At 35.6% G+C, this 24,467-nt stretch overlaps 2 protein-coding genes across 2 annotated transcripts; both read left to right on the forward strand.

Moving 5' to 3' along the window:
* Positions 1-10,326: 10,326 nt before the first annotated feature.
* On the forward strand, positions 10,327-12,133 carry LOC129220812 (uncharacterized). The gene is made up of 3 exons (XM_054855242.1): positions 10,327-11,362; positions 11,570-11,694; positions 11,795-12,133. Exons 1-3 carry the CDS (start codon positions 10,327-10,329, stop codon positions 12,131-12,133), a joined length of 1,500 nt encoding a protein of 499 aa, XP_054711217.1.
* A 32-nt stretch (positions 12,134-12,165) lies between these two features.
* Positions 12,166-12,834, forward strand: LOC129220813 (50 kDa spicule matrix protein-like). Its single transcript, XM_054855243.1, has one exon. It carries the CDS (start codon positions 12,166-12,168, stop codon positions 12,832-12,834), a length of 669 nt encoding a protein of 222 aa, XP_054711218.1.
* Positions 12,835-24,467: the final 11,633 nt, after the last annotated feature.

Genomic DNA, 24,467 nt, shown 5'->3' on the forward strand with positions numbered 1-24,467 from the left:
TAGAAAGTTGAAATTTGGTACATAGACTCGTAGTGGAGTCTAGTTGTGCACCTCCCCTTTTGGTTGCTTTCGGATGTTCCTAAGGGGGTCTTTTGCACCTTTTTGGGGGGAAATCATTGTTAATTTCGATGTAAACTCAAGTGGCGTTATAATTTGTCGGACACTTGGCGATATATCGCCAGTCTTTTGGTCGCCAAGTTTTGTCGCCAACTTGGCGACAAATTTGGCGGAGTTTTTTTTTTTTTTTTTTTTGGTTTCAATTTGGCCATTGTTGGTGATATTTAGAGAATAAATATTGAATCATATTAAAATAGCGAATAATGGGGAAATGACATTAAATTGGAGTAAAAGGAAGTCATGTGATGCACACATCAGCTCGTTTTTTAATTGAATTCTCTATAGCATTTTTTTTTAAATTAAAAAGAACACAACACACACAGAGCATATTTTAAATAAATGCATTTTTGTTTGCTAAAGAAGTAATACTGGAATCAGAGGCCCAGAGTGGCAGAATACATTAACTCAGTGGTTTCGAATTCAAGGAACGCAATATAGCGATTCGTTCATTAATCCTTCTTTGATGGAATCAATGATTAACATTCTTCAAAAAATGTGTAGGCATGCCCAAGAGTTATTTTGATCCAGGAAGCTATTTGCTAAATAATAGATTTATGTTTCAGCTTATAAAAATACAAAATGAAAGAAATCATATAGTAGTTTCTTGGGAAAACCATGATATTAAGGGAAACGGCATGTAATATCACCATGTTGTCTCAACTGTATCATGCTTCAAAAAGAAATCAGCAACCAGCAACTGCTTTGAAATTCACACAGAAATAGTCCTGAATTCTTCAATAAAGGTTATACATTTAATAGCTATGATTTTCTTAATTAAATAATATTTTATAGTTAAAATATAAAATAATTTATAAAAACTCAAATGAGATATGGGTATATGGGTTTATTGAATAACCTTGCCTTCGTGTTGTAATCATTATAACAATGTTCCTAATTAAAACCGCTTACTGTATAGCATCTCGGTGACATTATATTGTGTTTAGTATTTAATTGGCTTGAAACGTTAAAGATGTCCACATTCAAAGTATATTAGTGCATAACATTTATGTACTTAGAAGAAGATCGCTAGCCTGAATAGATCCCGAAAAAAAAAAAAAAAAAATCAATTTGAAGTTTGACATCTTGAATTCAAATTACGTTTTTCGCAATCACGAGTGTGTGTGTGTGTAGGCGTGTGTGGGGGGAGGGGTATGTGCGTGTTTGTGTTTGTGTGTGTGTATGTAGGCGTGTGTGTGGGGGAGGGGTATGTGTGTGTTTGTGTGTGTATATGTGTAGGTGTCTGTATGTATGCGTGTGTGTCTGTATGTATGCATGCGTGTGTGTCTGTATGTATACCAGGAGAAGGTTTTCGCTAGAGGAGCAGCATCGTGAGGAGCCGGCCGACGGTGGTGCTGCAGAGGGAGACTGGGGGGGGGGGGGATAAAATCATAGTAATTCAAAACAGTCAAATGAGAACAATAATCAGTGTGATTGCTCAATAATAATGGAAATAAACATTCTTTGTTATGAAACATCTAATGCGGCGAGGGGAGGAGGAATATTCTATTTCCTAGGCCCCCTGCAAAAGATTTTTCTGTATCCGTCGCTGGCCCCATCTAACTGACTAAGCCACGTGTATTGGTTCGTACGGTGAACCTTGAAGTGTAATGCTCTGTCTACGTAGATTCATAGAGAGGAGGAGATCAGCCGTGTTGTATTTTCAGATAGCAAAAAAAAAAAAAAAAAATCCGGTGCCAATAATTCGCAACTCCATCGAACTATAGGGGGCCCTGCAGCCACCGTCTAATGACGAATGAAAAAGGTAAAACAAACGCACGCCGTGATGTAGAAAATGCTAATAAGCCTAGTAATTTTTGTTTGCACGCATGATTTTTTTTTTTTTTTTTTTGCTTTATTCGTTTGAAATTAATACTTAAAGTCTTGTGGATATTCTGGCCCTCGTAGAAAGAAAAGAGAATTCAAGAAGCATTACTAAACGTCAGAAATTACTGCAAGTTACGTAATTCGTAATTCTAAGCAGCCATTTCCACGATGTTGAATTCGATATTTATCAATTCTTGAAGGAAATACGTTTTCATTGTGGCCAGAAGACTGACAAGAATAACAATTAATGATAGATAATTTAATTATATGACATTACAAATTATTATCAAAAGAAGAAGATGATACTTATTTGCCTTGCTTGGCTAGCGCTAATTGTTTTGCATTTGTAGCTGAGTTATTTTTCTCAAATTGCCGAATCGGTTAATTTAAAATTTTTCTGTTTCGTATGTTTCTAATTTCTGAATTATGATTAAATTCTGTCATGTTATGCAGATCATCAACCAAATTCTCACGGATATATGGTGGTAATTTTCTTTTTAACTGATCTTCCATTATTTCTGTAAACTAATCGAATTCTGTAATCTTTCCACCATTTTAATCCACACATGATAAAAAATAAAAATGGTTTACAACTGACATTCGAAATCTCGCCAAGGGTGCTTTGCTCACAAATACTAAAACTATATAACTAAAACCCTAAACTCTAATCGCACTACTTTGGCGATGAAAATTCTCAGCGTTAAACATTTTTCATTTCGTTCTACGATAATATATTCAAGAAAATATTTTGCATACTCTCAATTCTAACTAAATGCTGCAGTAAAATAAGGTTAGTTATATTAATTATTTTTAAACTAGGAGGAGATGAAAGCCCTAATTCTTCTGCTAATATCATTCAAATCCTTCTTTCGAGCTTAAGATTTAAAAAAAACCCCATATTCTTACAAATTCACACAAAACAATAAAAAAAATTTTACCTGGTATAATGTTATCCTCTTTCAAAAAAAAAAGCATCGAACAGACCAGTATATATTTAATGTTAACTTCATGCAAATGCGAAGTTTGTTAATCCAGAGTTCTCTTGTGTTTACGCTTTCGCCATTTACGACAATCAACTCACCTTTTAGAGAGAAATAATGAAAACTAACAATATTTGGAGAAGCTGGAGAGCCCCATTAAGGGACGAAACAATTTCTGTTGCTGAAAGCAATCTAAGATACATCGAATGCGTTAATAAACACTCATAACAAACTGCCTATGTTTACCTACAAACAGAGCGGAACGCAGTGTTTCACTTTTTTTCTTTAATTTTATAAATCACCACAAAGTAGCGTATTCGAGTGCTGGAGTTGCGAATAACTTCGGTGGCTGAAAGCTATGAGACATGCAGAAATTCTGGGTATAAACTGAAAAAAAAATTGTTAACCACTTTTTCGATTGTTCATTCTCCTAAAATTAGTCTTACCAGTAAAACAGTTAAGTTACTGGATCCAGGGCGGTCATTCCGAGCTCATCAGCTTGCGAGATCAAGATTTTCGCTCACGTGATCGGTTGTGATGTAGAAATGTTGCAAAGTAGTATTCTAATCTACTCGAACTTAGCTTGCGACTAGGTTCGAGTAGATTAGAATACTACTTTGCAACATTTCAGTTCGACGGGAGGGGGGGGGGGGAGATCCAGAAATCCAGAAGGTTCTACGGATGACGGATGTCAAAGACCTGAATTCTGCTGTTGTATATGCGAAGAAGTTGGAGGCCGCCCAGCAAGCAACCCGCAAGGATCGCCATTCAATCCGCAGCGTGAAAACTGATGAGCTTGATCCGGATTCGTCACGGTTTGCTGAACCCTCAAAAGGATTTCCGCTCCCAAGGACCAAAATCGGCAACCACTTAAGTGCTAGAAATGTGGCGGCGATGGTCACTTACGAAGAAACTCTGAAACTCGCTAAGAAACCAAAGGGAAGAACACCGCTCCTTCTCAGGTCCAGGAAAACTAAGCCCTAGCAATCTCGCGGGGCTGGAAAGTGTGTATTAGCCTTTGCGCTATGTTTTCGCGTATTTTGATGTAAATACGTGTGTAATCGTTGAGGTTACGGTGTTAATTGATATTTGCCTAATTGCTATGGTTAATTTAGCAGTTGCTAACGATATTTCTTGCACATAGTTGTAAATAAATCTCTTGTGTTGAAGTTGCATCGAACGCGTAACAATATATATATACAGGGTTTGTCCGGAAAGTAATAGGACTAATTTTTTTCCGCCGTGACAGTACTTCGGAGCGTGCCCGCGCCGGCTGGATTCGGCAGCGGACGTTCCTAGCTAACGAACGAGCAGCTAGTCGATTGTCTCCGAGCACCTGGAGAGTCAGGACAGGCATTTTCGCGCGAACTTAGCTTTTTGGGCTTTATGTTTCAAGCTTACGTGTTGCTTGTTTATATAATGAATGCGATTAGGATATTTTCACAGCCATTTCGTGATGCATTATGTGAAAATACGTATATGAATAATTGATAATCTTTATAATGTAAAGAGAAAAATGACGCTTCAATATTTATTGGTTTGGAAATATTTATTTAACATAACCGTAAAACATGTTGTGTACTTCAAAAATGATTGGAATATGAGAACAGATATCCGTCTTTTGCGGATATTTTACGTTGGGCGTAAACAGCTTACAATTATGCATTTTTATTTAGATTGAGGGTTCGGCTTTGTATTTAAAAATTTGGCCCTGAAAAGGGCCTTTGTTTGATAGAAAAATCAGATTCCAAATCCATTAATAATTAAAACGCAAAACTCCACCTTTACCGAGGCCTAAAAACTAAATCAGAGAAAGTTTTGCGATTTCTAATTTTTATCTGTTGCCATCTCATATTCATTAACAAATTTAAAATGTTTGTAATTAATTTTAGCAAGAGTTTTGAAATCAGCTAAGTCCGCGCGCAAGCGCAGTTGAAATGGAAAATTTGTGATAACCGGGATTTAACGTCGAGTAACTTCACGGACCTAAAATCGTTGCTTTCAAGAAATAAAGGCTGCTCTCTCCCTTTCTCTCTTTACGTATTATCTATTCTCAATTGACATGTCACAGTAGGAAATTTCATTACAAAAAGCAGAGCGGGTTTTCTTAGTGTCCTTTGGCAACGGTTTAAATATAGATTTCAATTCTCGATCAACAATAGGTTAAAATAAATATTATTCATTTGGGAGATATAACTATCCAATGTTTAAAATTAATTAATTAGGAAAAACGTTTCCGATTCGACCCATCGCGCTTCGAAACCATGCTTGCCACAACTTAATTACACACAAAAAATTTGATAAAAATCGGTTCAGCCGTTTAAAAGCCTTATGGTGACAAACGTCTGCACAGAAGATTTTTATATATATACTAGAGGACCCGACAGACCTTGTTCTGTTCAAACTTTGTAAATTGAAAAGTTAAAAAATTTCAATGAACCATCAAGTGTTTGAGACGTTTCGTTGAAAAAAATAAGTAAAAAAAATGTTTTATGCTGCTTGGTGTCAGAATGGTGTTAGAAATATTTATTACAACTTGATTTATCTAACACCCACTGAGCAGTTGTTTTGTTAACTATTTTTTCTCCTGTACTTGATGGTTTGTTCCTTCAGCCCTACTCAAAAGATAAAACGCGTCCTCAAATATTTAGTGTAAAGAACTAACTACCCATCTAGAACAAACGGGAAATCCCGCTGCAACATCCCCCATGTGAAAACGAATAAAACAATCAAAAGGATATCGTTTAAAAAATGATAAAGGTAAAAACAGTTCTCTGAATAAGCGAAAATCACTCATCCCTAAAGATGTAAAATAAACACATTCTTCAACTAAACTGACTAAAAACTTTTTTAAAAAGAAAAAAAAATCTTTGCAGTTTGAAATATTTCACCATATAAACAAAAAATACAATAAATTACATTAACAGCAGCTTTAAAATGTAAACAAATGATCACGCAACTCTATTATTTATAGCCAAAGTCGCCATGCCACCACGTTACTGTAATCCAGCCGATCAGTGAGCGAAGCCAACTCCGACCGATTAGCGGTCCGATCTTTTGAACGAAAACTTTTAAAACTTCATATATAGCCTAATTTGTTCTTTCCATCAAAGATAAAGAGCTTCCACTGTACTGATATTTTGTATACAGAACTACCCTGTTGTAATTTATATGGATGAAAATAAAATTTGTTTCTTCTTTAAATTCCATCATCTTTTCCTTTAAAAATGTACTGATTAGTTTGATAATCCTTAAAGTATTCTTGAGATTGGTGCAAAACTCAGATGGATTTCAGCTGAGAAACAAATGTTGCTAGGTACGGTACTTTCTGATCATTTGGTTAAGAAATCTAAAGCGCCGATCCGGCACATGGTTCAACTACGACGACAGAACACACGTTTTGCGTGAACATTCCAGTACTTTACTTTAAAATATATCTCGGGGCCTAAAATTGTTGCTTTCAAGAAATGAAGGCTTCACTCTCTCTCTCTCTCTACGTTTTATCATTCTGGATTGATATATCACAGTAGAAAATTTATTACAAAAAGCAGAACTGGCTTTCTTATTGTCCTTTGGCAACGGGTTAAATATTTATTTCAGTTCTCGCTCAACAATAGGTTAAAATAAATATTAATCATTTGGGAAACATAACCATCTAATGTTTAAATTAATTAATTAATTAACAAAAACGTTTCTGATTCGATCCATCGCGATTCAAAACCTTGCTTGCCACAACTTAATTGCACACAAAAAATTTGATCAAAATCGCTCCAGCCGTTTAAAAACCTTATGGTGACAAACGTCCGCACAGAAGAGTTTTATATATTAAGATATATATCAGGCTTGGAGTGGATTGCGGTTATGATTACAGGCACAAAAAAGGGGGATTACAATTACGAAAACGATTAAAATCCTTTTGCAAAACGTAATTGCGATTACAGCAACTATCCGATTATGTAGAAAATGCAATCAATTACGATTATAATATGCCGATTATGATTTTAATTGCGATTACAGACTTATATTATAATGTATATATATATCACTCATTTGCATCAACAACGTGACTGTTGAAAATTATGATTTAGACTTAATATTAAAGAGATAATTGCAGCTACCGTGTAGTATTAACTTAAAGACTTTGTATTATTGCGCTGTTGCAGGAAAAGAGCAATATATGAAAGATAAAAAAAAAAAGTCTAGAAAATTCAAACTGCGTACATTACACAATGCTACAATGATTGTACAGGTATAGGCCCACTCTTATTCAAACGTATTCACAGTGCATATTGTTTTTGGCTCATAGCAGCTGTTCATTATTATTTTGCCGTTGCAGTAGTTCTGCCTTAGCCCTGGCTTAAGGGCGATAACTTACTAATAAACTGCTCAACATTTTAGAACTTATAATTTCTGAAAATTATGTGGCATATTTCACATTTGTGTGGTATTCTCAATTATTTGGTATATTATCAGTTAATTTAATACGCACTTATTTATAAAAAAAAAGAACCTCGTATTGTTCTTTATGCAGAAAAACTGCAATGTAATAAAATACACAGAAAGTGTAAATAAAAGATACGGAACTAAACAATTGAAAATTTTTTAAAAAAAGGGAATTAAATGCATTTGAGTGTAATTAATACTTCAAACATGTCTGTTTTTTTTTCCTCATTCTTTGAGATGTGAAAAAAATTCTAGCAATGCTAAACAATCGATGAACTGGAGCAGATGACGCAGAAATTAAAAAAAATACTTGGGTAGTATTATCTTTAGCAAAAGGATATATATGAGTATTAGACCCCAACAACTCTACAGGATCAGTTTTATGATCATTTGATAAACTATTTGCATATGTTCAGTAAATTACCGCCCATTAGCCAGGGCTAAAGCAGAAATCCATGAAATACACCGCCAGCTCAGTCATTTCCAGCCGAGGACTGCAGTTTCGAGCTTATTAGCACTCATCAACCCGGCATAGGAAAGTGACTGAGCTGGAGATGGAAAACCTCTTAAGGAAGCCAAGAGTGCCAAACAAACTGGTAGCTAATGTAGAATTAGCACAGACCAGACGAGTGACCGCAGCAATGGTTCGGTTCAACTCGAAGATTGAAGGCAAGGCATGGTATATTCAGTAAATTACCGCCCATTGGCCAGGGCTAAAGCAGAAATACATGAAATACACCGCCAGCTCAGTCATTTACAGCCGAGGACTGCAGTTTCGTGCTTATTAGCACTCATCAGCCCGGCATAGGAAAGTGACTGAGCTGGAGATGGTAAACCTCTTAAGGAAGCCAAGAGTGCCAAACAAACTGGTAGCTAATGTAGAATGAGCACAGACCAGACGAGTGAACGAAGCAATGGTTCGGAGGTTTTCCATCTCCAGCTCAGTCACTTTCCTATGCCGGGCTGATGAGTGCTAATAAGCACGAAACTGCAGTCCTTGGCTGGAAATGACTGAGCTGGTGGTGTATTTCATGTATTTACATATGCTTTGATTTCATTCTTGAATCTATCACTTACTAAAGAAATTGCACTTTCACAAGTGCTAAAAGGTTTCAACTTTTAACATTCATAAAAAATAAGATTAGGCATAACAAGTTTTGCTATGATTTCCACTTTTTAGTCATACAGCATTTTTTTTTGCATAAATGAGTATTTTATAATAATATTTATACATCACAGTTTTATTGTAGCAGTGAAGTGCAGTTTTTCTCACTTCAAAAATGTGGCATAAAAAGATAGTTACATTTCAAAATTTGTGTTAATTCCTTGATACAATAAAACGTAAGCAAATTTTATAAAATCTTTCCATGCAAACTTTTTACTTACATTCATACACATTAAATAGGGATAATATCAGTTGTAAACATATAAACATACATTTAAGATGAAACTATGCGAGAAATTATTTTGAAAACATACAAAAAAAATCTGACTCACCAGGGTTTAGATTAGATGTCATGTAGCAAAAAACAAATTCAATACGTGAAAAGGCAAGAGTGTGTAAAGAATCACTGAAGCACAAATGTGAATTCGGTTTTCTTTTGACAAAATCTTTTTTCAATCATTTACTATTTTCTTATGAAAGTATAAAAACCCAAAAGCTTCTTGTTGCGTGAAGCTAAGTTGTACTTTTGATATCATTGTACTTTTTCTGCTAAGATACGTTTTGAAGCGGCAATGTGCTTCGCTTGATTGCCTAACATTGACAGATAAAAAGGAAACTGATGAATGACAAATTGTAAGGATTTGGGAAGCGCTTACCCAAACACACACACACACAATATGTGTGTGTGTGTATATAGAAAAAGATTTTAGCTGCTTGATTTAAAAGGTGCTACTACTTTATTTGTTCGTTTACTTACTTTTTACGTATCCATTTTTATCAGATGAGGGAGGCAAATTTTGTTTCTAGAAATCAGCTTAAAATGCTAAAAAGGTATGTTTGACATGATTTGCAGCATTAGCCAATTTAGAGAATATTGATTAGATTCTAGAAAGTCCATATTGGTGTACGGGAAAGTAGGCTCGTTTAGGTCTTGACGGAACTTCATGCTGTACATGTAAAAAGGTGTTCTATTTTAGCCTTTATTCGAATTTAATTTACCTCATTTTGTTTAAAAAAATTTCTCGGTAGCACGTTATTTTAATGTAATATTTTATGTTCGAACAGCAGTTGGAATCTTTATTTTACCCGATGATGTGTTTAGTTCTCAGAAACAGTTTAAATTTGTTGATTTCTTAAACTGATATCTGTCTTCTTGTCCAAGTTAAACCATCGGCAACATTACTCTAAAAGTTTTTGAATATTGCAATAAAAATTCCATGATTGATCACGCATCCTAATATTGTTCTTCTCTGTTTTTATTACTTTTCATTAGTTTAACTTAAAAAGTTAAAAATTTGGTTCAAACAGGGTTTTCTTGTAATGAATTTGTGGTGGAACAATATTATAATCTATACTTCAACACCCTAAACATCACTATCAAAAGTTTGAAGGAATTCTCGTAAAAAAATATTTATTTTCCTTCTTCAAATTTTAATGCAAATTTTTTTCTCCTCCCTCAAGCTGTCCGTCATCGGCATATGTTTGTGGAATTTCAAGCCGGTGTCCTCTTCAGTCGAAAATTTTTATGGAAAGCTAAAGAGTGAATTAAACCAAGATTATTTACACCAAAAAAAAGAACCTTCCTTGATACAAAGCAATCAAGGACCGATTTTTCAGAGAAAAGGTTCAGACATTTATCATTCAAAATACACAAATGAGCAAGAGCGGCAACAGCGAGATGTCCAACCACAGCAAATAAACGTCATCGAACGACAACAACAAAATATAGAGCAAGGCTCAGATGAGGATTATGAATACATACCAGTTTTTGAACGTAATCAACAAGGGGCATCGACAATGAAAGCCCCGCAAGATAGTCCAAGTGTAAAAAAAGTACAAGGTGGAGGACAGACCAAACGCCCTCCTCAAAGTGGACAGCCAGGACAAGTTCAATATCGACCGCAAGGACAACGGCCAGGGCAACCTCAGTTTCCACCACAAGGGCAACGGCCAAGGCAACCTCAGTTTCCACCACAAGGACAACGACCAGGGCAACCTCAGTTTCCACCACAAGGGCAACGGCCAAGGCAACCTCAGTTCCCACCACAAGGACAACGGCCAGGGCAACCTCAATTTCCAACACAAGGACAACAGCCAAGGCAAACTGAATATCCACCACAAGGGCCACGACCAGGGCAACCTCAGTTTCCACCACAAGGACAACAGCCAGGGCGACCTCAATTTCCAACACAAGGACAACGGCCAAGGCAAACTGAATATCCACCACAAAGACAACGGCCAGGGCAAACTGAATATCCACCACAAAGACAACGGCCAGGGCAACCTCAATATCCACCACAAAGACGACGGCCAGGACAACCTCAGCTTCTAATACAAGGACAAAGGCCCGGTCAACCTCAATATGCATCACAAGGACAACGACCAATGCAACCTCAATATGTACCACAAGGACAACGGCCAATGCAACCTCAATATGCACCACAAGGACAACGGCCAATGCAACATCAATATGTACCACAAGGACAACGGCCAATGCAACCTCTATATGTACCACAAGGACAACGACCAATGCAACCTCAATATGTACCACAAGGACAACGACAAATGCAACCTCAATATACACCACAAGGACAACGTTCACTACAACCTCAATATCAACCACAAGGACAAAGACGTGGGTCACCTTCATATGCACCAAGATTTCCATCTGAAACAAGACCAGAACCTTCACAACCTCAATATCAGCATCAGTGGGATCATACAGGACGAATTCCATGTCCCTTTCATCCTCTTCAGCAACAAACAAGACAAACACAGCCAAATTCATCTCCTATCGCAGTTTTTCATCTAAATTTTCTGAATATTATACCAGGTAGGCAATCTGGCAAAAGCTATCAGTTACTAGATACAGGATATCAGCCTGCACAATTTATGAGCTCATTAGGTTTGTCAGATTACCTTGGAAGCTATTTGGGAAGTTCAAGTTACCCAGGAACCTATCTAGGAAGTTCGTCAAGTTATGCTGGAAACTATATACAAGGTCAGCCAGGCTATGCAGGAGGTCAAATATGTAATTTAGGAGCTCAACCAGGCTATCCAGGAGTGCCTTTTAGTTTTGCAGGAGGTCAACAAGGCTACGCAGTAGGTCAGCCGTACTGTCCAGGAAGCCAGCCAAGCTTGCAAGGTGGTCAATCATGCTATCTAGTAGGCCAGCTGAGCAATCCAGGTAGCCTAGCAGGCTACCCAGCAGGTCAGTCCTGCTATTTATTAAGTCAACCAGGCTATTCAGGAGGCTATCTAGGAGGGCATGCCAACTACGCAGGAACTCAGACAGGTTACCCTGGTGGTCAACCAGGCTACTCAGGAGGCTACCCAGGAGGCCAAGGAGTTCAGACAGACTACCATGGTGGTCAACGAGGTTACCCAGGAGGCCAAGGAGTTCAGACAGGCTACCCTGGTGCTCAACGAGGCTACCCTGGTGCTCAACGAGGCTACCCAGGAGGCCAAGGAGTTCAGACAGGCTACCCTGGTGGTCAACGAGGCTACCCAGGAGACCAAGGAGTCCAGACAGGCTATCCTGGTGGTCAACGAAGCTACCCAGGAGGCCAAGGAGTTCAGCCAGGCTACCCAAGGGGTCAACTAGGCTACCTAGGAGGGCAGGCAAGCTATACTGGAATGCAGGTTTATAACCCCGGCGGCTACCAACCCGGAGGGGGCAACCAGCCTGGAGGAGGCAGCCAACCAGGAGCAGGCAACCTGCAAGTAGGAAGCAACCTGCTAGGAGGAGGCAACCTGCAAGGAGGAGGCAACCTGCAAGGAGGAGGCAACCTGCTAGGAGGAGGCAACCTGCCAGGAGGAGGCAACCTGCTAGGAGGAGGCAACTTTCAAGTAGGACTCAACCAGCTTAGAAGGGGAAACCTGCCAGTAGGAGGCAACCAGCCAGGAGGAAGCAACTTTCAAGCAGGAGGCAATCTGAAAGGACGAGGTACACCAGGAGGAAGCATCCCGTCTCGAGGAGGCATCCCGCAAGGCGCTCCAGGAAGTCAGTCAGGCTATCCCGGAGGTCAAGCGGGTCAAATGGGAGCTCAATCCGGCTATCCAAGAGTTCAGTCGCAGAACCTAAGAGGTTCGTCAGGTTACCCAAGAAGTCAACCTGGTTATCCAGGAGGTCAGCCAAGCAACTTAGGAGGTCAGTCAGGCAACCCAGGAGGTCCGTCAAGTTACCAAGGAGGTCAGCAAAGACAAGTGCCAAGAAAAAAATTCGGTGTTCCTCGCAAACAATCAGGAGATCAGTCTGGAGATTCGAAATACGGAGCAAAAGGCAAGTTAGCAGCTAAAGGATAACGGCTAGGAGGTTAAGAGTATTCTTTAAAACTATTTTGAAGACTCCTTGGGTTTTGCTACTAAAATTCAATGATGTCCGGTATGTGTAATTTACGGTATCTTAAATTAGTGGCAAGTACAATGCTATGATTTACTTCTGAATTGTTCTTTTGGAGCTGCGAAAATAAAACAAAAAAAATCAATTTTGTGTAATGGTCCAAAGCATTTGGATAATAAATGAAGTCAATTTTATATCACTCGCATGGTTTTCTTTTATTAAAACAACGATCAATTTGTTACTTTTTTTTAAATCTTTTTGCTCAATCAAATAGAAGCAAACATCATATAGATGAATCTCAAATAAAGCCATCTGTCACCTGATTATTTTTCGACCAGCAGGATTATCTTCAGTTTACCTATTTCTAAATGCAAAGCATTGATATTAGTGAGATATTGTTTTTTAATTGTTTGTTATATTTCAAAGCTGAATTTTAATAAATTTATTAGTCTTAGCGTTAAACCTTTTTCTCCTATTGCATATATGCATATGGCATAAGTGGCAACTTTTAAGGAACAAAATCTCTAGTTTAGATTAGAGCCGCTATATAGATAGGCCGACGCATCAGCTTAAGTTTAGCCATTTTGGATCGGGTTTTTCATTGTTGCACTGCTAGGGCCAGCAAAGTTTCGGATTTCGCCAACACCATGAAGGAAGCATCATAGTTGAATGAAATTTAATACACAGTTGAGTGGTAATGGCACAAATAAATGATTACATTTTCAAACCAAACAAACAAATCACTAATCAAATTGCCCACAATTCGTAGCAATTGTGATCGTCCATGATATGCTATTACACCTCAGACCATAATTCTGGGTGTTAGTCCACTGTGGCGTTCGAAAATGCACTCCGGAATGTGCTGTTCACCGGCCGAGCGCCTGACATGAATTCGACCATCATGATTCCCCAAATTGAAGCGGGATTCGTCAGAAAAGACAACCTGCTGCCAATTAGCACGCCAATTCCTATGCACATTAGCCCATTGTAGCCGCAGGCGGCGATGGTTTTGTGTAAGAGGAATCCTGTATAAAGGAATCCTTGCGCGCAGCCCACGTTGCAGCAGACGTCACCGAATTGATGAAGCACACAATGAAACACCTGTAGCTGTTGAACACTGTGCTGTTAATTCTCAAGAAGAAGCTGTGCGGTCGGTAAGCGCCATACGCAATAGGTCAGCCATCGCGAGCTGACATCACATTTCGGGGTCCACTCCCGGATTTCCGAGCTGTCCGACCCTCGTCCGTCCACTGCTTCCAAACACTCACGATTGTGCTGCTGTTACGCTGCACACGAACGGTTACTGCACGATAAGACAATCCAGCTTCCCGAAGGCCGACGATGCTGTCCCGTTCAAACTTCGAAATTTGAACAAATTTCGCTTTCTTTCGTCAAAGAGGCTTAGTTAATTTTCAGTTAACGTTTACTCTAGCATATAACCACCGATAATCATACACGCTTCGCTACAGTTGTCTTTTTATATTCGGCTCGATTCGCCGTTCAGAGGGCACTGTTCAGCATATGCATGTGCTACCGGTCTACAATTCTAATCATTTGCATATGATGCCCTACTTTACCTTTCCTGCAATTTTCAATTCACTCGCGTAAGTCCTTCGCGGTGTTGCAATTTTCACAAACAGGAGTGCATTTTATTTAATAAACAATTCACGTGCCGCTAATAATTGCTCAGTGAACAACCACCAAACGCGTAACTTGCCAGAAAAGACAACCACTCAAACACGCGCTCTGATCCAAAATAGCTTATTTTGAGCTGATGCGTCGGCTCCTATTTATAGGGGCCTTAGTTTAGATCAGATAAACGCAATGACGTAAGCTCAAAAGAAATAAAATTTGAATGTACAGCAAAAGTAGAAACAAAGGAAGAAAAAATATTGTTTTAGATTTTTGTTGCGTTAGTTCATTAAAAAAAAGTTAACATTCTTATTAATTCACAAATATATATATATATATATATATATATATATATATATATTGTATTTGTAACCTGGACAATTCAATGAAATTGAACATCACAACTCAGTTCAAAAGGCGCCATAGGCAGCTCTTTGATACTGGTAGACGATAAATTTAATAGCAAATAATAAATATGAAATTGAACGATAAATATATAATTGAACAAGAAAAAACGGAAATTTGAAAAAATCCCTAAATATCCTGGGGTTTTATCAGGGGGTTACTCCCCAAAAGTAGGGAAACATCTCATGACTTTTTCCCTACCCTTGGGGAGTAACCCCCTGATGAGGTCCCAGGGTATTTTGGGATATTTTCAAATTTTTGTTGTTTCTTGTTCAATTACATATATATATATATATATATATATATATATATATATATATATATATATATATATATATATATATATATATATATATATATATAAAATTAAAATACGTCGGGGTTTCAAAAAGTAAAGTAGTATAAGAAAGAAACAGGAAACGGAATTTGACGTTATGTCTAACCACTAGTGACCAAATGAAATTTTCGGACAATCCAACGCCCATTAACTCTAAAATCTAAAATACTTTTTTTCTCTCAGTAAGGAAGCAACAGAATATTTTAATTCATTAATTGAAAATTTTCAATTCTGTTTTCTTCCAATATATACTTTATTTTTTAAAAAATCACCAAAAAAGAGTAAGGATAGAATAGGACGAAACTTTGCATACTTAAGGACAACATTGGTATAACTAAATATCGGATTCATTTCGATATTGATTCTAAATGGCTTTTTCTACTTTAAGAGTTATCCTATAGGGGAGGGTAGCCCAAAGCGGCGATGCATACGTTTGTTATGTTTACAAGAACACCCCTAAGTTTCAATCAGTCCCAGCGAAGCAGCAGTGAAGCGGCGTGGTACAACCAGGCTTAAAATTAAAAAAATATGATACATTTCTTTTTAAAAAAATGAAGTTTTGTAACTTGTGATTAGTCGAAGACCAGCTTCTTTTTCTTTTTTTTATTGTCAATAATGTTACGTTATTGTGACACCATCCACCTACAAACTACGATAGTCATTTCGTTTATTTCTTTTTTATATTTAAGGTTATAATTATTGAAATAAAAAACGTGCCTTCGGGAAAAGCGGGTATGGGATTTAATCATATATTTATTTATAATTTCTTGACTCGTGTGCTGACTTAGATTTTCTACTTCAATAGGATAAGTATAACTTTAAAAAGTTATTTTCTAGGATGGCAATTAATTAGTCTACTAATTTAATCAGTTATTTCTTTATATTTTATAAACAGAAACGCTGACTTTAAACTGGATAAGTTCAACTTAAAAAAAAATATATAATGGCAGGTAGCTAGTAAATTTTTTTAATCATTTATATTTTCAAATTTGATTGGCAAATGTATCAAATCACAATTAGTTAAGCTTACCCGCTTTGGGCTCCGTAGTAGGGCACAGCGAGTTTTCAAATGTTTGTAAAGTTTGATAATAAATAATTATTGGATTTGAAATAATACAAAAATCATACTTTTTATTTTGAAGTTCAAGAACCCTAGTAGGAAATAAAACCGAAATTGTTGCGATAAAAATGCAAAAACTACAATTTTCGAGCGTTCTTCGAAAACTTACCCGCTTTGGGCTATTTTCCCCTTTTCTCGAGTTTGGTACGGTTGGAAAGTCCCTACAACAATACCCCAGACCAATTTTTTAAAAAAGAATCGAAGTTCCAATCGCTTAATTTAACCAGAAAAAAAGTTATAAGTATTTTTTAGTTGGCATAATTCATGATTTTAAAATTTGATTATTTTTGATTGTTTACGCCTGCAGTGCTAAGCGCAAAAGTCATATCTAAAGCTGAGTTCAAGATGAGAAAGTGCCATTTAAAGTTTTGTGCCTCCATGCATTTGATTCATATACAACTTTTTTAGATTAAAAAATATATATTTTTTTTCTATTGGCAAATGCCCATAAAATTTTGTCAGTATGTGAAATATCCGACAAAGAACCATCTAATGGCCGTAACTCAATTTTGACAAAAGATGCAGATACAACTTTTGTGCTTAGCACGGAACATGCAACATTATGAGCGTACAATTAAAGTCAACGTATAATAAAAGTATAACGTATTATAAAAGTATAACGTTACATAAAAGTGCGTAGTTGAAATTAAAATTTCTGTAAATTTTGATTCTATTTGAATGTTACATAAGCCCAAAACAAATATTGCACATATTATTCAAATAAAAGTGCGTAGTTAAAAGTAATAACCCAGTACATTCCAATTCCATTTGAAAAATGCATAGCATAAGTTCACAACAAAGGCCTTAAACTAAATAAAAATAAAAATGCGGTGTTGAAAACATTTCCGTACATTTTAACTATATTTAACTCCTGCATGAATTCACAACAAACATCGCACATTTGATACAAATAAAAGTGCGTTATAAAAATAACAACTCTGTACATCCCAATTCAATTCGAATGATGCATAAGTCCACAACAAAGATCTTAAATTTTACATGAATGAACGTGCTCTGTTAAAAATAGCAATTCTTTACATTTTAATTGAATTCGACTGCTGCGTAAATTCACATCAAATTTAGGACACTTTATACGAATAAAAGTGCATTGTTGAAAATTATGATTTCTATATGTTTTAATTGAATTCGACTGATGCAAAAATTCACAACAAATTTCGTATATTTAATACGAATAAAAGTGAGTAGTTTAAAATTAAATTTTTTGTATGTTTCAATTAAATTCGACTAATACATGAATTTACCAAAAAAAAAAAAAATCACACATTTATTAATACGAATAGAAGTGCGTTGTTTAAAATTAACATTTCTGAATGTTTTAATTGAATTCGACTGATGCATAAATTTACAAAAAAAAAAAAAAAAAAAAAAATCGCACATTTATAAAAACGAATAAATGTGCGTTGTTTAAAATTAGCATTTCTGTATGCTTTAATTGAATTCGACTGATGCATGACTTAACAAAAAAAAAAAAAGCGCACATTTATTAATACGAATGAAAGTGCGTTGTTTAAAATGGGGTCGTTTCCAAAATTTTAAAAGTATTTTTTTCTGAAAGAGCATGCTTAAAAACATAGGATCTGATCATTTTTTAAATAATTTGTTTAAGTTTAAATTTTTAAAAAATTACTTTAATCGATGAGCTTTCATTGTTTACATTTCTTGACGATGACATCACAAATGATGAAATGCCATTCTGTGTTGCCATTCACAGAGCAAAATATTTAATTCGCATCTTTACACACGTGTATTGGCAACAATATAATTGATAGCAAACATAGAGTCCCAATTTTAATTCGCCTCTTGATTATCATAACGTGTATATTTTGATTAAATTCGACTGATGCATGAATTTACAAAAAAAAAAAAAAAAAAAGCGCACATTTGCACATTTATTAATATACAAATAAAAGTGCGTTGTTAAAAAATAACATTTCTGTGTGTTTTTATTCAATTAGAATGATTCATAAGTTCATTATAAATATTTATGCAAAACGAAATGACTATCATTTCCTGTACTAGTTTAGTAAATGTTACGAGGAAATAGAAAATGTATTCCTCTTTCTCGAATAGAGCATTCCGCAAAATGTGTGTTTTCTTGATGAGGATTCTCACTTCTATTACTATTTTTGCAATCATTTTGATGTCATTTCCGACAGTAATCAGCAAGCAACCTCCCTTTTTATGCCGGATATGACGCCCTTTTTATTTCAATATCTTATTTCTTTCCTTTTCAAAATTAATCAGAATGATTGCAGATTTATATGTTACCGATAATTTTCAACATTTTCAAACCTGACTCTTGACTTCACCATGCAAGCAAACCTTCTTCAACGAACGTATCACATGGAGCAAGACTTTCACCTTTACCCCTCCCTCTTTCTTGTGAGGTTTTCCCCCTTCTTCATCCTTTTTTTTTTTTGCAATTTTTTCGTTGTATTGTTCTAAATTTTCCATTTTGACACGGTTCTAAGAAAGTTTGTGGGCTATTTCATGTGACGGAACAGAACATTCAGAATAGTTTTGTCAGCAAGTCTTATTCCATAAATACAAGTAAAACAAATAATAAATATTTGTTTTGGTATCAGTATGAAAGATTGTCGTAGGTATAACATAGACAATCAAAAGTTAATAATTTTGAAGAAAGTGATAAGTAAAGAAAATTCAAAAGTTCAACGGAACTAAATCAGTGTTTTCATCAACACGTGGAGTTAGGGTGATTCTCCAAAAACCTGACATTTTCCAATCAAAAGTTCTTTATTAATAAAAGTGCTTAAAAAAACTTTCAAAAAATTCTATTTACTCTTTATTAGAAACTTATTAAGAGAAAAATAAGGAGAACTCACTCTAATTATACTACTACACCCCTCAAATGAGGGGGTCAAGTTTTCACACACCAGGAGAGTGACTAAATGAGTTTCTGCATGGGTTGTCAAAAATTTAGCAACAGTAATTTTAAAAAAAACAACTACTGTAGCCTGAATCAAAAAATGTGTTTATTGCTTGACAAAACAAAATTTATATATAAACATTATAAAAATGAAACATTTAAAATTTGTTTGAAAAACAAAAATTAGCTACTATGTTTCTGCTATCGATTCGCAGAAGAGAGTTCATTTTTCTAAAAATGTCTTCCATTAACGATTCATGTATAACATCCTTTTTCGACCAGCACCAAATGTTCTATAAATGATCATTTTTATAGCTAATTGGTATAATAAATTAAATTAATTGTGAGAATCATTAAAGTCGCCACCATCATCATTGTCGACATTGCTTTCAGTACAGAATTAATGTAGAATGGAATTCGAAACAACAATTTTCGTATTAAGTCTTTTTTTTTTTTTTTTTTTTTGTTGTTGTTAATTCTAACTCTATAACTCAGAAAAGTACAACTTAATTCCACAAAATCGTTCACTAATTTTTTTTCCAGAAAGTTAAAGTATCTTCACTTACCTGTTCCAGAAACATTAAAATTAAAAAATGTAAAACTGACGGATCTCTTTTCGGCATTTTTGTCTGAACAACACAATTTAAAAAGAAATAAAACTAATTCGCAACACCAACAAACTATAGGGGACGCTGCAGTCACTGTCTAATGGCGGATGAAAAAACTAAAACAAACGCACGCCGTAACGTATAAATTGCTTCTAAACTTAGGAAATGACAGAAATTTTTGTTCGCGTGTATGATTTTTTATTCTTTATTCCTTTGAAAAGATTTTTCAAAGTCTTTTGGTTATTCTGACCCATGTAGAAAGAGATTAGAAGTAAAAAAGTATTACGAAAGTAAAAAATTAATGCAGAACACACAGTAAGTTGTTCTGAAGCAGCCATTTTCACGATGTTGAATTCGGTATTCATAAATTTTTGGTTCGCTTCGAACAGCATTTTCATTTTGTACTGTTTTTTCTATACATTCGTACATATCATGTCCAGTTTCGTGACATTTCCGGCATTTGTTGACATTTTTGTGACATAGTGCACATACGTGACAGACTGTCAAGAGTAACATTTTAACACTAGATAATTTATTTATATGACTATATGATTGGATATTAAAAGAAATCATCATGCATTTAATTCATTCGTCATGGAAATGATTTAACTGATATGCGAAATCTTGTGAAGATACATTATTTTATCAAACAATACTAAAACCATAACCCTATAAACAGATTTTTGGCGAAACTCTTCCACCGATAATGACAGCTTTTGCAGAGTAATAAAGTTAGCGCGATATTTTAGCGATAAAATTCCAAACTTTTATTTTTTATTGTTCAAATTCTTAACGTTTTTTCTGGATTTTTCAATCTTAGTACAGTAAAATTAGGCCAAAAAATGTCCAAACCCAAACATCCAAAAAAAAAAAAAAAAAGGTGAAACCTGTTGCAAATTACTTCTTACCCTTCCAGCAAGAAGGGGTAAAAAGTCCCAGCACTTTGCGCGTCGGGTTTTGGGGGGAAGGGGGGGGGGGCGAAATAATCCTCTATTTAAATAAAAATAATTTCTATTCCTTAAAAAAAATTCTCAAACCTCGCAGAAACCACTCTAGAATAGTAAAATAATAAACTCCCGCAGAATAAAATTCTAATAACAAGGGGTGCACAGGTGGGGGGAATGGGGGGAGGAGTTCATGAAGCAGCCTTGCGTCAAAGAAATTTTTGAGGAAATTTTTTTCAAGGGGCATTTTTTTTTCTTCTTTGAAGGCTTTTATTCAAGATGGATACTCCGTCACACTTAAGGGGTGCGCCATCGCTTTGGGGGGGGGGGAGGACCCTGAATTTACATTCTAAAATCAACTATTGCAGTGAAGTTCACGAAAAAATTTCCCTGATTTAAGCTTTTCCGAAGTACAAAATGCCACACAATGATATGGTAATGTCAGAGTGATAATTCTAAAAGATCTAAGCGATCTCAGTAACCAAATTATTTGTGATTAGAGTTATTAAACTGTTTAAAGCGCTGGAAAACAAAATTCCTGTGCAGCATAAAAAAAGTCCAAATTGACCAAAGTTTCCCTACTTCTTCTGGATTAACTTACTTCAACTTTTCTACAATCTTTTGCCATCACCGTAAGAGGGGACAAACCGAAATGGCCAATTGTGAGACGGGCAATGCTGCAATTCTGCACCCTCCAAGTCGGTGGGGTTCTCATTGGCAAACACCAAGCTACCTCTCTTTTACGCAGCTGGTTATGTAAATTATGCTAAATATGCAGACATATACTTGCAACACTATCTCAGACTTTTGAGAACATTATGCGATAAAAAAAAATTTGATCACATCAAACATCAGCTAAAACATCAGCTAGCCAACGTACTAACACAGTGACAAATTCAGGTAATCTAGAACCTGTAGTGATTCAACATTAGAACAAGTCTTGATGAGAGCAATGAGCAATACAACAATAGAATGCTAAATATTTACATCTTTTTGCCTCCCACTTTGGAAAACACAATCCGTTTCTAAAGCCCCCAGAAGTTTCTTCCCTCTCAAATTGGTAGTGGTATTGCTCGCTGATGATAAGATGAGTTGCGATGAGACCTTTAACGTTCGGGTAGTAACATCAAAGGATATTGAAGGCAAACAATTTTGTGGCATTTCTTTGCAAAGGAGGTAAACAGTTATAGCTTCTGTTTCGAGAATAGTTACTATCTGTAAAGATGTGTAAGCCCAAACCATCTTTTACACCGAATGGTATGAACAGTAAAGATGAAAAAACAAATTGTTAAAAACTTCTGGTACGAGTTATGCGCTGATCCTCCATCAGTATTCGATTAATCTGGTTTCAGAATGAAAGAAATCTTGTATCGTTAAGGTGCTATTATTTGAAGCAAAAGGTTCATCCACCATCACAAAACGAACAGCTGGTGTCATATATGAGGCAGTGAGAAGCAAAGGGATGTAAGTGGACATTTTAAAATTTTGAATAAAACGCGTTTAAAGATAAGATCCTAGGTAGGCTTTCACTGATTTTCTTTTCTAAATCATGCTGTATAGAAGCAACTACCAGGTCTACTAGTACCATCTCTTGGCTCAAGATAGAGGAGAGGTTCACCAACCATTTGTACTGGTTGTCTCCAAATTTTTAATTTTGCCACTTACATCCCTTTGCTTCTCACTGCCTCATATGTAATAGATGGAAGATACCTGCTTGATCATACTTTTGGTAAATGATCTGTAAGCTTCATGGAAATATGCCAGCAATGCAGTGTATAATTAACTTGTAAGTATGGGAAAGCTAGTGTCATTTTGATGGGTGCAAAGAAAGCACCACAAAAATATAATCTACGTCCTATTACAACAGCCAGTGGCGCACACAAGGGAGGGGTCCAAGGGGTCCGGACCCCTCCCATAGGTCTTGCTTTTCCCCCCGATTGAATACGATTCTATGAATTTTGTACGTGGATTAATTTCAAACAAAAGTAACAATAATTTAAGATCTAATAAGAGAAAAAATAAAATCATCATGCTAAAAGATTTCTAAAAATATTTCGCACTTTTCCTATAATGAATTGCCTATAAGAAGTATGATGGTGATTATAAATGAATACACTGCAATAACTATGTTTTTAGTTCTGTAATTACTGATTAAAATGAGATTCTATGATTTTGAATTCATTTTTTAATTATGAGAAAAGAAAAAGAGTAAATTATTTTGCTTTCTATTTATTTATTTAAGTAAATTTCAATAAATAATGCTAATTATTTATTCAATAGTTTATTTTTTTTTACTGCTTTTCGTTCTCGGGAATCGATAAAATCAAGTCAATATGTTTGATGGCGTATTGGATTATGATATCGGAATAAGGCTTTCGATCTGAACCCTTCCCTTGCAAAATTCCTGTGTGCGCCACTGACAACAGCCAAACCTTCTGCTCTAGAAGACTTTCTGCGTCTCAAATCTTGTGCTTTCTCTGAGGGGATACTCGATTTCTAACTTTAACTTAGCATAAAATAATGTTTCCATATGAAATGTATGGAGGGGGGTTCGGGAGTACTGCTTCGTTTTACGGCTCTGTCCATTGGTGAGTTATGTCATCCCCTCTTGGGGGTCAAACACCTTTAATTTCATGCTTTTAAATTTAGTATAACATAATATTCTCACTTTAAATTTACTCTAAAAATTCTGGAAAAATACCCAAAACAACAATTTTTAGATGCCCCCCATTCCAAAACCCGACGCACAATGGGGTGGAACTTTTTACCTGTTCTTATTGGGAGGGTAATAAACAATTTGCACCAGGTTTAGCTTTTTTTTTTTGGATGTTTGGGTCCGACCCCTATTTTTACTGTACTATCTGTTCTGCGATAAATATTTTCAAAAAACTTTATTTGCATACTGTCCATTTCAGTTGGATGCTATAGTAACAAGGTTATTTAAATCATTTATGTGGAATTAGGTTAAGGAAAAGAAGTAATTTTTCAGCATGGCCCTAGTGTCCAGTCAATGTTGTTAAGTCCACTTTTTTTCTTCGAATTGAAAAACTGATATTTATTCAAATTCACTCAGAACAAGATAAATAAAATGTGTACTCACAGTTTATATCAGATATTTTTGATGTTACGCTGCTGCGGATGACGATTTCAAAAGATGAATTACGCAAATAAAAAAATACACATAACAAATTGTTTGTTTTGCCCAAAATAAACACATGGAACGCAATGTTTTAGTTTTTTCGGCAGTTTTGTAAGTCACCGCAAGGTAGCGTATTTGAGCTCTGGAGTTGCGAATAGAATTATTCTACTGCTGCATTTATAATTTATCGTTTGAGAAATTCAGCTTTTTTTTTTTTTAAATCATAATCGTATTTTCTAACTAATGTATTGGAAATAAATCCTATTCTGCTAGATGTATTGTGTTTTGAAAACAATACCGGGAGTGTGGCCTTTTTTTTTTTTTTTTTTTTGCACCAGGAGAGTGGGCATTTTTTCCGCCAGGAGAGTGACATTTTCCAAAATCAAGCCCCAGAACTGTACTACAGGTTAAGAATTTTATTTTTCTATTCCAACCTCTTAATGCAGTTACACACAATCTTCTTAATAGTTAATAGTCTTCATTGAACTATTTACAAAATCACA

The sequence above is a fragment of the Uloborus diversus genome, chromosome 4 (genome assembly GCF_026930045.1).
Source record: "Uloborus diversus isolate 005 chromosome 4, Udiv.v.3.1, whole genome shotgun sequence".
Lineage (NCBI taxonomy): Eukaryota > Metazoa > Arthropoda > Arachnida > Araneae > Uloboridae > Uloborus > Uloborus diversus.